This window comes from Phalaenopsis equestris, unplaced genomic scaffold (assembly GCF_001263595.1).
Source record: "Phalaenopsis equestris unplaced genomic scaffold, ASM126359v1 Scaffold000552, whole genome shotgun sequence".
NCBI classification, from domain to species: Eukaryota; Viridiplantae; Streptophyta; class Magnoliopsida; order Asparagales; family Orchidaceae; genus Phalaenopsis; species Phalaenopsis equestris.
The window spans coordinates 1,385,080-1,400,072 of NW_018164992.1; the positions used below are offsets into that span (position 1 = coordinate 1,385,080).

Here is a 14,993-nt window from a genome sequence, read left to right on the forward strand (position 1 = left end):
TCACATGACATTTCGTTCATCAGTGAAAACCACTAAAAGCTGAAATTTATAAACACTGTAAATTTATAACAAAGACTTAAATAGTTTGGGCATATATGATTGAGATAAACAATAAACACTAGCTCCAGAAAGTGCAAAAGAAAGAAAATATAAAGTCCAAATTAAACAAGACTTGAAACAATTTAACCAAATTTTCATAAATTAGATTATACCAATATGCACATAAAAAGAATGGCCAACAAGGATTTAATAAGTTGAAAAAAAATTATCCTCAAGAGGTTGTCAGCAGTAGAGGTGGATGAACCCTCATACATAGCAAAGTAATGCACCTGCTCTCATTAGCAGGCATAAAAACCATTGGATACACATAAATATTAAATTCATTAAGAAAAAATAAAAGCTACAAATATGCATCTTTCTTCACTCCATGTAATCCTATGTCTACCAGCAAATCATGACATGCATTGCATTGCAAACAATATCTGAAAGATTAGAAACCAAATAATATCATGGTAAAGAAAATTTTCATATCCAACAAAAAGGCGAAATGACGCAAAAAATGTGACTTAAAATGACAGAATTTTCCAAATTCAGAGTTAGCAAACATAAAACAAAGCAGTTTTATAGAAGAAATAACCAGCAGAAAGAAATGTTACTTTGCCCATTAGGTTGCCTTGCGTCTACGGCTCTTCCACAGAGCTACCATAGGCTTCACGGTTTGCGCAAGATTCTGCACGCCCTTCCTCGTTCTCCCTCACTAACACATTGGCTCCTCAACTTCTCTCTAGAACAGGTGCCCCATCGCTGATCTTCTGCTCAAAGAGACGGTGTTAAACCCCAATCCCCAACTCCCGGTTTCCTCGATCGGCAAAGCTAGCTCGGAAGGCAACAATGGAATCAGTGTACAAAGGCCTCTGAACCATATTTCTCATCCTTTTGTTCCTCTCCTATCTGAAAACATAGAGGAAGGTAATCCTCGTCTTTCTCCAACTTCGCTTCAGCATTGGGAAATAACTAAATAAGGCTTGCTGAAATTATGAAATTCAAATTCAAGGGTTCCATTGCTTCCCAAATTCCTTCCATAGCTTCCAATAATGTGCAGCCATGCGTCCAAGTAGTTAGAGCAATTATGTAGCTTGCTACTATAAGTTCAGTGGGCTATTGAGTGGCTTGGATTAAGTTCTTGAATAAGAATTAGGATAGGTTTGAACATTAGACAGTAATAGAGTGAAGCTTGATGCTGTGTCAAATTATTGATTTTGTTGAATTGAGGATAATTCAAGTGCAAGGTATTAACAAGTTGAGTATTGACTTGGTAGTGGGATTTAAACAGCATTTGAAATCAATGGATTTAGCATATTCTATTTTAAATAAGGGCAGGTTTGGTGGCCAATTTACTTAAGACATTGATAATCATTTGATGCAGGATTCCAATAAGTTTGATATTGATTTAATGGTTGAACTTGAGTTGCTGTCATGTCTATTTGGGGCTAATTTTGATGTAGTTTAGAACTGGATGGCAGCGTGATTTAATGAAATATTTAGGACAAACTTCATCAACTTTTAGCACGGAATATTTGGGCTGGCATGTAGCAGGCAGGAAGAAGAATGGGGCAAACTTAATGAATAAATTTGAACAAAATTTGTGGTTGATTTGGTTCACTGAATTAACCTGGATTCCAAGGCTGTGGATTGCTGAGTTTACTGAGTTTGAGTAGATTTACATTGGGATTGGGTTAATGGATTAACTAAGAAATCAAGGTTGGTTTAAGCTAATTTTGATGAGAGATTTGGTACAATTGCTCGAAATTCAAATTTTAAAGTATTTCATCTGGTAATATAAGATAATACTATCTTCTTTGTTAGATTTGGTAGTCTAGTTAACAGCTGAGTCAGATTTATGAAACAAGGCAGTAAATTATTGCACAGAAAGTAATATTGTATTAAAAAAAAGAAAGTTGCATGCATACCACTCAATTATAATGTTTTTACATATTTAAAGCCTGAACTTCAATTTTTACATACATACCACCTTACATATGTATGGAATGGTGTATTTCACATTTAAAAAATTAAAACAGTGAATAAGTCATATTTTTCAAATGATATGAAAGACTTCAGTCGTATAAATTTGTTAGATATGCAAATACATAAGAATTGGGTGATAGGGCAAGGATTATCCTTCCGTGGCCATGATGAATCATCCGAATCAATTAATCATGCATTTTTTTTTTTTTTTTGGAACTGCTTCGATGAAGAAATGCAAAAGGTTACATAGGCATAGAGACGAAGCAGAAATAACTCTAACCCGCAAATCATCCATACATCTCAAAAGAAACAAACTTCCATCAGCAATTACTTTACTTATAGAGAAGCTAAAATGAAGCAAAATAAACGTAACTGAGTCATAATTTCCCTCAAATTCCCAATTAGGCAGGCCAATAGGTACGTAAAACCATTCAGGAATTATCATATGATTCACATTCAAACCTAGGTTTTCGTAAAATGCAAACTAAAAAACAAATCAAGCATCAACAACTCCAACGGAGTCCTCAATGCCTGCACAAAACATTCACATGCATGCTATAAAACCCAAGCAAAATGAAGTAGCACGCCGGCAATTTCAAGAAAGCATCGGAAGTAAAACCCTAGAGACAAGCATCGCAATACCAAAATCAAAGTCCTCGTCGATTTCCCACTCGAGATCATCTTCTTCTTCTTTCTCTCCATCATAATCAGCATCAACAGCGGCTTCGTCGACGAATCGCAACACGCCGGAAGGTTTCTTCTTCGGCGGAACACCGGAGCTCTCTCCGTCCAATGGATTGCTCTTCCTCTTACCGGAGGAAGATGCAGACGATGCCGGAGCTTTTCCGGCTATCTGCTTCCCTTTGCCCTTTACCGCCATTGCAGAGCTCGATCGAAGAGAGAGTGATGCGGGGAGAGTACGAACAAATTCTGAGTCCAATAAAATCACTTCAGGTGAAGTGAGAGAAAAATAAAAATTAAAAAATTAGTTTGTGTTCTTAGAATATTCCCGGTGTTATAATAACGCGGTAACACATCAATATTACTACTATAATACCTGAATAACGCGGAATAACTCGGGAGAAATATTCTTCTGTGTTACCGGATCAGATCACAGGAAAACACATGTGTTTCCTTGAAGACACGTGTTCGCATATCAGTGGACTTCGAACGGTCCTCTACGTTAGGAGTCCTGATAGAATAATTTTTCAGGAGAGTACAACGGAGAAGGCGGAGAGAGAGGGCACTGAAAAAAAAATGGAGGAGTCACTTTAAAAATTTTAAAAATAATAAAATATAAAAATATAAATGTGTATTTTGGCCCATGTTGGCCCAGTGCTTCCAAAATTAAATCCTGCACACCTCTTCTATTTTTATTTCTTCCTATGGTTCCGCTGAGCATTTTTCATCTACTATATCGATAGCTAAGGTTTTTAAATCTTTGAAGTTGTCTATCGTCAGACTAGAAATAGTCGTAGTCTCTCTCTCTCGTCATATAAGTTATTGTGATGTTTAGATTTTTATGAAACAACTCTTGCATTCAGATTTAGGGTTTAAGGTGTGAACTCGCTCGTGTATTTTTCTTTTAGTTTTCAAGTAAGCTAACATAGAAGAATGAAAGAAGCCAAGGAAAATAGAAAGTGAAAGAGTCAATAGACAACATCCAAGTAAATCGAACTTGTGGGTTCAAGTTGCTTTCAAAAGTTTACTATTTACGATTTTGACTATATTAACTATATCACGAGCGAAATAGTAGAATATTCTCATTAAACCGTCATAATATTACAATACCACAACACTAATAACATCACAATACAACAATATTTTTATCACAATAACACCATAATATTACAATAATAACACTATTATACAACTACACTATTAGCCCCACATTACAACCACTAATAACATCACAATAAAACCAAATTTGTATCACAATAACATCATAATATTACACTAATAACACTATTATACAACCACACTATTAACGTCACAATACGACTACACGAATAAAATCACTATACAACCGCATTTGTATCACAATAACACCATAATACTACATTCATAACACTACCATACAATCACACCATTAAAACAACAATATGAATGCACTGATAATACTACTATACAACTGCATTTGTATGACAATAACATGATACTATTATGTTAATAACACCATAATACAACTACACTTGTATCATTAACACCACAATATTGCACTAATAACACCACTATACAACCACATTATTAACCCCACGTTACAATCACGCTAATAACATCACAATATAATCACAATTGTATCACAACAACATCATAACAGTACACAAATAACACCACGATACAACCACACTATTAACACCACAATACGACTTCATTAATAACATCACTATACAACTACATTTGTATGATGAAAACACCACAATATTACAGTAATAACACCACAATACAATCACATTTATATCACAATAACATCTTAATACTGTAATAATAGTGTCACCATACAAGCACATTATTATTCCAACATTACAACCACACTAATAACATCGCAATATAGCCACATTTGTAGCACAATAACATTATAATACCACACTAATTACGCCACCATGCAACTACACTATTAGCACGACATTATAGCCACACTAATAATACCATCACACAACCACATTTGTATGACAATAACATCATACTATTTCACAAATAACACCACAATATAACCATATTTGTATCACAATAACACAATAATACTGATATCATCATACAACCACACTATTAACTTCACATTACAATCACACTAATAATACCATGATACTAAACTAATAACACCACCAAACAACGACACTATTAACACCATAAGACAACCACACTAATAACACAACTATATAACTACATTTGTATAACAATAACACCATATTATTACACGAATAACACCACAATACAGTCACATTTTTTATCACAATAACATCATAATACTGCACTAATTACACTAATATACAACCACACTATTAACTTCACACCATAACCACACTAATAACACCACAATACAACAACCTTTGTTTCACAATAACACCATAATACTACACTAATAACATCACCATATAGCCACACTATTAACACCACAAGACGACCACACTAATAACATCATTATACAACAACATTTTTATGAAAATAACACCATACAATTGCACCAATTACACTGCAATACAACTGCATTTGTATCACAATACATCATAATATTGCACTAATAGCACCATTATACAACCACACAATTAACCCAACATTACAATCACACTAATAACACCACAGTACAACCACATTTAGTGTTGTTCTGAAGTAAAATGATTTTACTTTGGAAATGATATGACATTCTAAAGGAAAATTTGGTAGTATTATGCAGCTAAGTTTGTGTTATTGAGGCAGTAATATGGTGTTATCATGTGGGTAATTTGGTGTTTTAATTAGGGTTTTCTTTTGATATCCTGATTGTTTAGTGGTGTATAATGGATGTTATTTTGTTTGTTTATTAGGGTTTATATTGATTTATTTTGGTGTTGATTTGTTGTTATTATGGTGGTAATATAGTGTAATTTTGATGTTGAATTGGTTTTTTCATGTATGTTTTTTATGGTGATTTGATTGTGTAGAGGTGCTAATATGGATTTATTATGGTGGTATCTCAGTCATATTTCAGTTGAGCTGTTATTATGGTGATAATGGTTTGATTTTGGTAGTCTTGTGGTGATGATGTTATTGTAAATGCAACTTGATGGTATTTTGTTGCTGATGAGGTGTTATTTCATTTTAATTTAAATAAAAGGATCATTTTGGTGGTAATATGGTGTTATTCTAGTGTTATTGTGATGATATCTACGTTTTATCATGAACATATTTTGTTGTTATTCTGTTATTGATTTGATGTTATTATCTACTTTGTATTTTGATGTTATTAAGGTGGTGATTTGGTTGTATTGTGTGATTTTGTGGTATTGAAGTGGTGTTATTCAGCTATTGTTATCATGGTATTGGTTTGCAATTTGTACTATTGTTATTTTATTGTTGCACTCATGTTTAGGTACTGAAGTGGTTTCACTATAGACGCAGTTGACATTAACAAAATGTCTTTTTTGCATTGTCTTTTTATATAGGTTTTTGAACCTAAGGATGTTCAATTGTAGTTGTCGACCATCTGTAGTAAGACCTGTTTTTGATTTTTTTCAAACATACCCTATTTGAGAAAATTGTGAGCACCCTAGAAGATTTAAATGTACTTCAAATTTTCAATCTGGCTCCATATCCGCAAGGTAATGTCCTAACACTGTACATCATAAATTGTTGGGATGTAGAATAAAGGGTATTCAGGGTGGGCAAGAAGGAATTAAGTTTAAACTCCGGCCAAGTTGTATCACTGATAGGCATGACCAACAAAGGAGAACCAGTCCACTGAGATAAAGCTCCCTCGTGCAGTGTATCTGCGATACAAATATTGAATGACCTAGTGAAGGTTTCATCCGGGGAGTATTTTATGCCCTTTGATGTACTGTTTTTAAAGTTTTATTAGCACACTTATTTTTCACTCGAACAACTTTAGTGTGCCCAAAGAGTTTTACACTTTTTTGTTGAACATGTACATTATTTTTTTCTTTTAATTGATCTGCTGCTGTTTGTGAGTTTCTTATGATCAAGTGAATGTCGTCGTCACAAAATTAAGGTGAAATCATTCATTGGCATATGTTAATGGATTTTTTTTTCAACTCACGGTTAGTATGATGTTTATACAATTTAAAATTTCTTTTTTTTTTAGTCAAAACAGGTTATGATTTAGTTTTTACACAAAATTTTATGAGCGTACGTCCATAGTTACTCCTGTTGCACGTAAAAATAAATTTACCATTACTTCAATATATTTAAAAATAGTTATTTTACATTATATGAAACCAAGTTCATGATTAAAATTATATCATGTTTTAATCGAGAAATAATATATAATTTCTATATTAATAATAAATTGTAATATTCCATATCTCACAATACATTTACTTATGAAAAATATTATGATCATTTGCATTTTCTTAAGAAATAAGTATAAAATTTTCTTTCATTTAAAACTACTATTTTAATTATGTAGTGCTCATTGAAGCATAAGAATTAGCTAAAATAATTCAAATATTACTAAAGTTAAATTTTGTTGAATTTTAACATCATATCTTATTTGGGCAAGATAAGAACAAAGTTTAAAAAAATATTTGTACAAAATTCAAATATGATTTAAAATAAGTTATAACATATTAACATAGCATTATAAAATTTTGATGCATTACATTACGACTATAATAATTATAGCACAATAAAATATAAAGTTTACACGTTAAATTCCAATCATAAAACATAATGACTATAACACACTTAAATTCAAATTTCATATATTAAACTGCTAACAATAGCACAGTAGAATTGAGTTTACATTATTTATAAAATTGAATTAAAAAATTAAAATAATTAAATGTATTTTACATTCTTATGTATTTACATACCTAACACCTAAATATTCATATTAGCACCACTCAAATCTTTAACATCATGCCAAAAATATTACCATCAATATATTTTTATAAGTTAAATCCTATTAAATGTAAATATAAAACGTTGGGGTTATATACATAAATATATAAAAATTGTGCGGTGTGTATGCACATAAATTTCCTTAAATAATATTTACAATGCGCATAACATTTGCTTGGTAAAAAATCTGGTTCAAAAAGGGAATTCAATAAAGAGAATAAAAATTGTAGCAGAGTAGAACATTAGTAACAATAGAAAAATAGTTTCTGCCCAGCCGCCTACAAGGCAGATACAATAAACTACTGCAAGTCCAGCAACTAACACTAAACAAAAATAAAGTAAAAGCAGACAAGCCCTTCTCTATAATCAAAAGGATTTAGTACCGCTCATCCAAGGATGGAGGAGGACCGCCCCTCTTGGGCCGATCGTACGGCCCAGGTCTCTCTCGATAGCCGCCGCCGCCGCCGCCATCATATCGTGTAGGTCCGCCACTAAAATACTTGTCACCGCCACCCCTGCCACCACGAGCATGTAGCCCCCTATCTCCGTCAAATCTCCTTTCTTTGTTGTATCCATTGGATGAGTATTTGTCCACTCTGTCGCCGTACCTTTCACTAGAAAAACGATCTCCATCAGGTGGATAACGATTGCTTGCATAACCACCACCACGACCACCACCACCGTGTTTGCCATCCCTACTATCGAGGCGATCACGGTCTGCATAACGGCTTCCATCATATCGCCCACCGCCATCATAGCGTCCGCCATCATACCTATCATCGGCGTAACGTTCGCCATAACGATCCCCTCCGCCTTCAAGTTTGTCTCCGCGGCTGCCTCCGATTCGAGAACGGGATGATAATCTTTCTCCACCTCCTGAAGTGCATTCACGAGCCCAATGTCCTGAACGCCCGCACTTGAAGCACTCGGAAAGGCCAACGGGTGGCGAATCATCAGCATTGCCACGATAACCTCCCCTGCCGCCGCCATAAGAGTATCCCCCACCACCGTAGCCATAACCAGTATCATCGGAAGTCGCCTTTGGCTCGGCCCTGTTGACAGATATTTGTCGGCCGCCAAATTCCTTGTTGTGCATCTCACTAATAGCAGCCTCCATCGCACGTCTATTAGAAAAAGTCACAAATCCAAATCCACGAGGTCGTCCTGTATCCCTTTCCATCATAATCTACAAGCCAGTAAAACCATGATCAATATAAAAAATAGTTCATATATATATATATATATATATATAATTTGTTTTTTTTTTTTTTGGGCATGACGGATGAGCGGGGAAGAGAATCTTTTCTCGGGGAGCTCTAACGCTCTCCATGCAAAGAAAGTTCATTTCTCAATGGGCATATTTGTAGCCAGTTCTTTTGCTCTTCCAATCGTTGGGAGAAAGCGTACAGCTTAGAAACTAGATTTTAGTGCTACTCCTGCCAGTGTCTCATTCCACCAGTAGCATATAAATAGCACAAATCAAGAAAATAAAAGATAAAAAGTTATTGGGAAAACTTACATGCATACCACTCAATTCCTATGTATTTACATATCTGACACCTAGACTTCAATTTTTACCTACATGCCACCCTACCTATGGATGAAAATGTGTAATCCTATCTTTAAAAGTTAAAATGGTAATATGTTTGATGCGGTATGAAAGATTTGGGTGGTACAAATGTAAGAAAGTAAAGTTTAGGACATATATGTAAATACATGGAAATTGGATGGTATCTATGGAAATGTGCCAAAGTTTTCTTGTATAAAAAATTATCAATCCCTAGTATCAAGAAATTGATGACTTACCATACACTTAAAATGCAATATTTTAATAATGGATTCTCTATCCACCTAAACAAGAAAAAAAATGAATGCTTAAATAGTTAAATCAATGCCCACCATGCACATAATTCTGCAATAAACATGGTATTAAACATGCCTGAGTGAGATCAATTTATATTTAATACTCTTGATGAAACAACACAACTCTAAAAAAGCATATCTATTAGAATGGAATGTAAATATTTCACAAAATTATTGACGGGTTGGATAAAACCACACAATAGATATGAAATTACAAATATTGTGAGAGTAATTAGTTTTCCTTTTCTTTTATTTTGTGGATAGTATTGTTAAATGCATATATATGAACTCATAAAGGAAAGCTTGTTTTAAAGGATTATTCATCAGATACCCTTTTACAAATGCGGCCAAATTTTAAAAGTTTAACAATCAGGATTGTCAAAAATGCTCATTGCTCGTTAACAGTTAATGTTCGGCTCGTTTAGAAGCTCGTGCTCGATTCATTCGCTAAGCAAACAAGCCAGACGCAACAAATTTTTTGAGTTCGAAATATAAACAAGCCAAACACGAACAATAGTATTTTTTAACAAGCCTAACATGAGCTGAGCCCGAGCTGGTCGTGTTTAGCTCGTTTATACCCCTATCAACAATCATACAAATGTAAACGTGACACAAAAGAAGCTATATTAGAACTAAATGAAAATATGACACACAATTGGACGTAATGTAGAAAAAGGATTCATGTAGCCGACCCCACTTAATGGGGTAAAGGCATGTCGTTGTTGTTGTTGTTGAACAATCAAGGAAATGCTTTAACCTACAATTAGGACTAATTTGGTTTCTTGCAAAAATAGAAATCATGTTTAATGAAACGAAAAAATTTTGATGCTTTGGTTGGATGTAATTAGATATCAACATTTGTTTAAAACTCTAAATTCTTAATATATTTGTTTTTGCACTTCAGGTACTGTAACTTCTTATAACTTTTTGGCATTATTTGCAAATCTAAAGTACGGGTTTTATGATTTAGTTTCACATGAAGGCCCCACAAACAAACCAATAAATGAACAAAACACAAGATATGAAAATGTTTAAGGGAAGAGCTTGAACAGAGTAGACAAAATAATAAACTATGGTGATGAAGATTACAAAATTTCAAAACCTTTTCGCACCCAATCTGGATCATCTTATGTCAAACCAAAAAGTTGAAATACCTTAGTTGACATATAAAATAACAAAACTACACTTGCTAAAGAAAGCCCTTCAATAAATGACAAACTTGAGTAAAAACAGAATTACAATAAATCTTACACAAATCATCCTGAAAATGTTAGCTAAATTGAGAATGTCCGATTTAGCACTACAATGCAAATACATTAGAAGTTGTTCTAAAAGGATCAACTATATTGAGCTTTTTTATGCCAGTAATGCTTTTATTTGTAAGAAAGAAAAATAATATCAAATTGCAAGTTTTAACAAAAATAATCTAAACATGTTTGTCAATACTCCAATCATTTATCATGATTGCAAATGCAAAATACCTATTTAACTTAATGAAACCAATGATTATTACAAAACATAATGGTAAGATGAAATTAAATAATCTATACTTAATTTATACACCATTAAGGACATTCCATCTTCTAACACATATTTAAGAAAAAAAATAATCAATGCATGATAATCCCATCAATGTGAAGTAAAAAATAATCAAATGCATAGGAACCCCATCAATGCGAGGTTTCGGAAGGCATTATACATGCAACATTACCCTAGCACTACCCTAGCATTGCATAGAGGTTATTTTTGACATTTGATCTCATAATCTCTAGGTTTCAATGGATGAAACCTTCTGTATTCTTGAATCTAATATTGCCAAAAAATATACCATTTCAGCAAAAACTTTAATTGCTTGCTTATTGGACAGCATGAACTTTGATAATAACATGTAAATAAACATTCATATTCTTTCAAGACAATGTTTTATGAATCCAAGAAAGAAGACTGAAGGGGGATGATGAATATGGAGCTGAACAAGTTAAATATTTTTCCCAAGTAACAACAGAAGTTGCTTGGGCTGCAAATTGTCCAATGTCAAGTAGCAAATTTGTTGCAACTTCATGCAAAATTGCAAAACTTGGTCCCATGAAGATAACACATAAAACATCTCTGAAAAAGCGGATCATATCAATTTCTCTATCCTTCTCAATGAAAAATTCAGATTCAAAACCTCGTTCATTATTCATCCTTAATCAAGCCCTCGCTGGAAAAATTCTTTTTCACATTGCCTGAATGTTAATACTCTCAATTCAAAAAATAATAGGTGCACTTACATGGTAAGCACACTATTCTTGTCAATTTCATATCTAACACCTAAAGTTTCATATTTACATGCATAACACTTAATTCTTTAACCTAACATAAAAAATATCATCATTTCTTGCTTTTTAAAAGTGCAATTCACCTTCTCACGGATAGGTTAATGACAACAGAGTGTTATAGAAGTAAATATTGAAATTTAGGTTTTATATACGTAAATAAATCAGAATGATGTGGCATGTACGTATATTTCCCAAAAAATATCTCCCGCATAATAGTCACAACAACTTGCATGAACTTTAAAGCAACACCAAACTCAAAGCACATTTGGCTCAGAAGCCTTTTTTGGTCTGTTTTAATCAGTGTAATCAATCGGCCAGAAATTCAAATCAATAGAAAAAATTATTGAATCAACAAACAAGGCAAAATCTGCAATTTTTTTTTCTCGTTTTTAACATCATAGAAGGATGTTAATACATAGTTCATACTGGGGCAAAACAAAATGGTGAAGCAGAGCCAAAAATTCAGAAAATCAAACCTACACCGCAGCAGCTCAATCAGTAAGCTTAGTAGAATAATCAGATAACTTTCCCTTGTCACGGTTAACTAAAAGTAGCCTAACAGCTGAAAAATGTAAAAATCAGGAGAAGAACCACATTATAATTCTCTTACCACTTCGAAGTGAATCCGCTAACAAATATAGATAATTGAGCTATATGAGCAAAAATCAGCAGAACTCCTTCAAGGCAAGCTTGAGTTGAAGCTTTCCAAGAAATGGAGTTCTGCAAAATATTTGGACAACAAAGCAAATGACAACATCCCACAAATGAATTGTTTATCTGACATTAAGTAAGAAATCACAAAACAAACCCCAGATGTTAAGAGCTACAATTGAATACATAAAAAGTCCTAATGCCAGGGCTCAACAAAACCTATCCGGACACGACAAAATAAATCTCCAAATCAAAAAGCTGAAGGAAGAATAACATGATGAAGAAAAAAATTAAGGGTTTTGTATTTACATATCTCATACCCAAACTTTCATATTTACACGCATAGCCCTCAAATCTTTAATATCATATAAAAAATAGCACTATTAACACTTTTTAAAAGTGAAACATACGGTTTCATGCGGCGGTTTAAAGTTCCAAAGTGTTGCTTGTATAAATATGAATGTTTGGGTGTGAGATATGCAAATGCATGAGAATTGTGTGAAGTTTAAATTGCCAAAAATTAATTTCCAGTTTCTACTGTCATAAGCAAGGTTCATAAGACCTGTGCCCTACATAAGATATGCTACCTGATGATAGTAAATTGGTAACAAGAACAACCTCCAATATGTATATCAATCCCAACAACATCACATATAACAAATTCAGTACTGAAACTGTCATAAACTCGCCGTTGTAAACACTAATTCATAACAAGAGGCAAAAAATTAACCATTAACAAGAACAGCCACTTGAACATTATTGAAGACATCAATAACTTCAACACATTTGTCTAGGAACTTTGAAAATGGCTATCAAACAAATAATTTGATATATTCGCTTTTCGATGAAGACAAATCTAAATCGCCTTAGGTAGCTATGTCCATCAAATCATCTTTAAGAAGTTAGCCGCCTTCTCATCAAAAAGGCCAACTCCAATTCCATAAAAATGAGCGGCTTCAAATGACTTAATCAAAACCCTAATCTCAAATATATGAATTATCATCAAATTCACAACAGTAGTCAGCGGTAAATTCAAATGCAACAACAAGCAAGCAATGGAAGAGCTATAGACTATAAATTCTATTATTTCAACAAATTTTATTCAACTCTGTTTTCAGTTTAATCCCATCATTCACGGGATTAAATAATTCCTCCCTCTTTTAAATAGATATCATGATACTTTTTTCTTATTAAAAAAAAATCAATAAGAAAATATTTAATAGATTAACTTTAGCAGGATTTACCAAACACTTTAAATCCCGGAATCTTCAAATCTGCAACCAAACATTCTGGATGTTTAATTGGTTTTTTAGGAATTGACCAATCAAATCCCATTCTGATATACTAAATCTTATTAAATCCTATATGAATAAGTTTTATCAAATTCAGCTTCTCTAAATCCAGCTTCCAACCAAAAGAGTATCAAATTTCTACCGCAACAAAGTGAAAAAAAAAAAGAGGAAATGATAAATCATTTTATATCTCCCTATATATAAAGTAAGAAACTCCAAATGTGTTTGAACGATTCTTAATCGTCATGAAAATAACACCCAATGAAAACAAAAACAGCCCCAAGAACTAAAACAAACCTAACACTTTCCACGCTCTTCAGCCTATAAGATTCTGAAACTCCAAGATAACAGTTATGTAACTCCATATATCGATGAACAAACTCATAGTGCAAAAAAATTGTTGGCCATTACCTGCACATCCAGCACCTTGCCGAATCGACTAAACGTAGCATCAAGTTGCCGTTCCGTGGTATTCCATGACAATCCCCCTACGAAGATACGCGCTTCCTCCTTCCCCGACATCGCTTCTACCGGCTACCAAGAACTCCTTCAAAACCTCTCTGCAACGAAGAAGAAACCCTAGCAGCCCCAAATGCTACACTGGCCTATTTGCAAAGCTATATGGATGGCTGGGTTCGGTTGGTACCGACTTAGAGCTGTTCTTCACAATTTTGCTTTAATGTCTAACATCATTTCTAACATTGTGAATATTTATTTTAGGGGCAATTAAAAAGATGACAAAAATTGTTTTTTACAAAACTAGTTTGCATTTATTTTTTAGTATTTCACCCAAATATCAATATTTACAATTAACTCTGTTTTCTTAGATGACTTCGGTCATTTAACTTTGCATTTATTTTTTAATATTTCACCCAAATATCAATATTTACAATTAACTCTAAAATGTATTTTTCACTTTGATCAAATCCCATTAATTTGAGTGCATATAAATGAGGTTGTGTTTGCATATATATATATATATATATATATAAACTAAACTAAAGTGTATGTTTTTTTTTTTTAATGTTCGTATATCCTTGCAAATTTATTTATGATATTTTATTGATAAAAAAATGTTGTTAAATTCATACTGAAGTTCATACTATTTCACGCACTACTTCATGGTAGTCTAATTGTCTAAATAATTTGAATGTGCAGTATATGTTTTGGTTCTTTTTGTAACTCGGAGTCCCTAGCCTGTCTTATGATTCACTTTTCCAATAGACCCTCTCACTTAAATCCTATGAATGATTCAGAGTAGATGAGGGATCGAAAAAGAAAG

The 14,993-nt window shown here is 33.2% G+C and overlaps 2 protein-coding genes across 2 annotated transcripts in view; both read right to left on the reverse strand.

The window, feature by feature from the left end:
* Positions 1 to 2,955, reverse strand: part of LOC110029264 (protein RNA-directed DNA methylation 3) — a 47,615-nt gene extending 44,660 nt beyond the window's left edge. The window contains exon 1 of the mRNA XM_020731481.1: positions 2,671 to 2,955. Coding sequence (XP_020587140.1) covers positions 2,671 to 2,908 — 238 coding nt within the window. The 5' untranslated portion in view covers positions 2,909 to 2,955. The remainder of the gene's footprint in view (positions 1 to 2,670) is intronic.
* Positions 2,956 to 7,736: 4,781 nt separating this feature from the next.
* On the reverse strand, positions 7,737 to 14,386 carry LOC110029257 (glycine-rich RNA-binding protein RZ1C-like). The gene is made up of 2 exons (XM_020731467.1): positions 14,123 to 14,386; positions 7,737 to 8,770 (listed from the first exon to the last, which is right to left on the reverse strand). Exons 1-2 carry the CDS (start codon positions 14,231 to 14,233, stop codon positions 7,961 to 7,963), a joined length of 921 nt encoding a protein of 306 aa, XP_020587126.1. The 5' UTR covers positions 14,234 to 14,386; the 3' UTR covers positions 7,737 to 7,960.
* Positions 14,387 to 14,993: the final 607 nt, after the last annotated feature.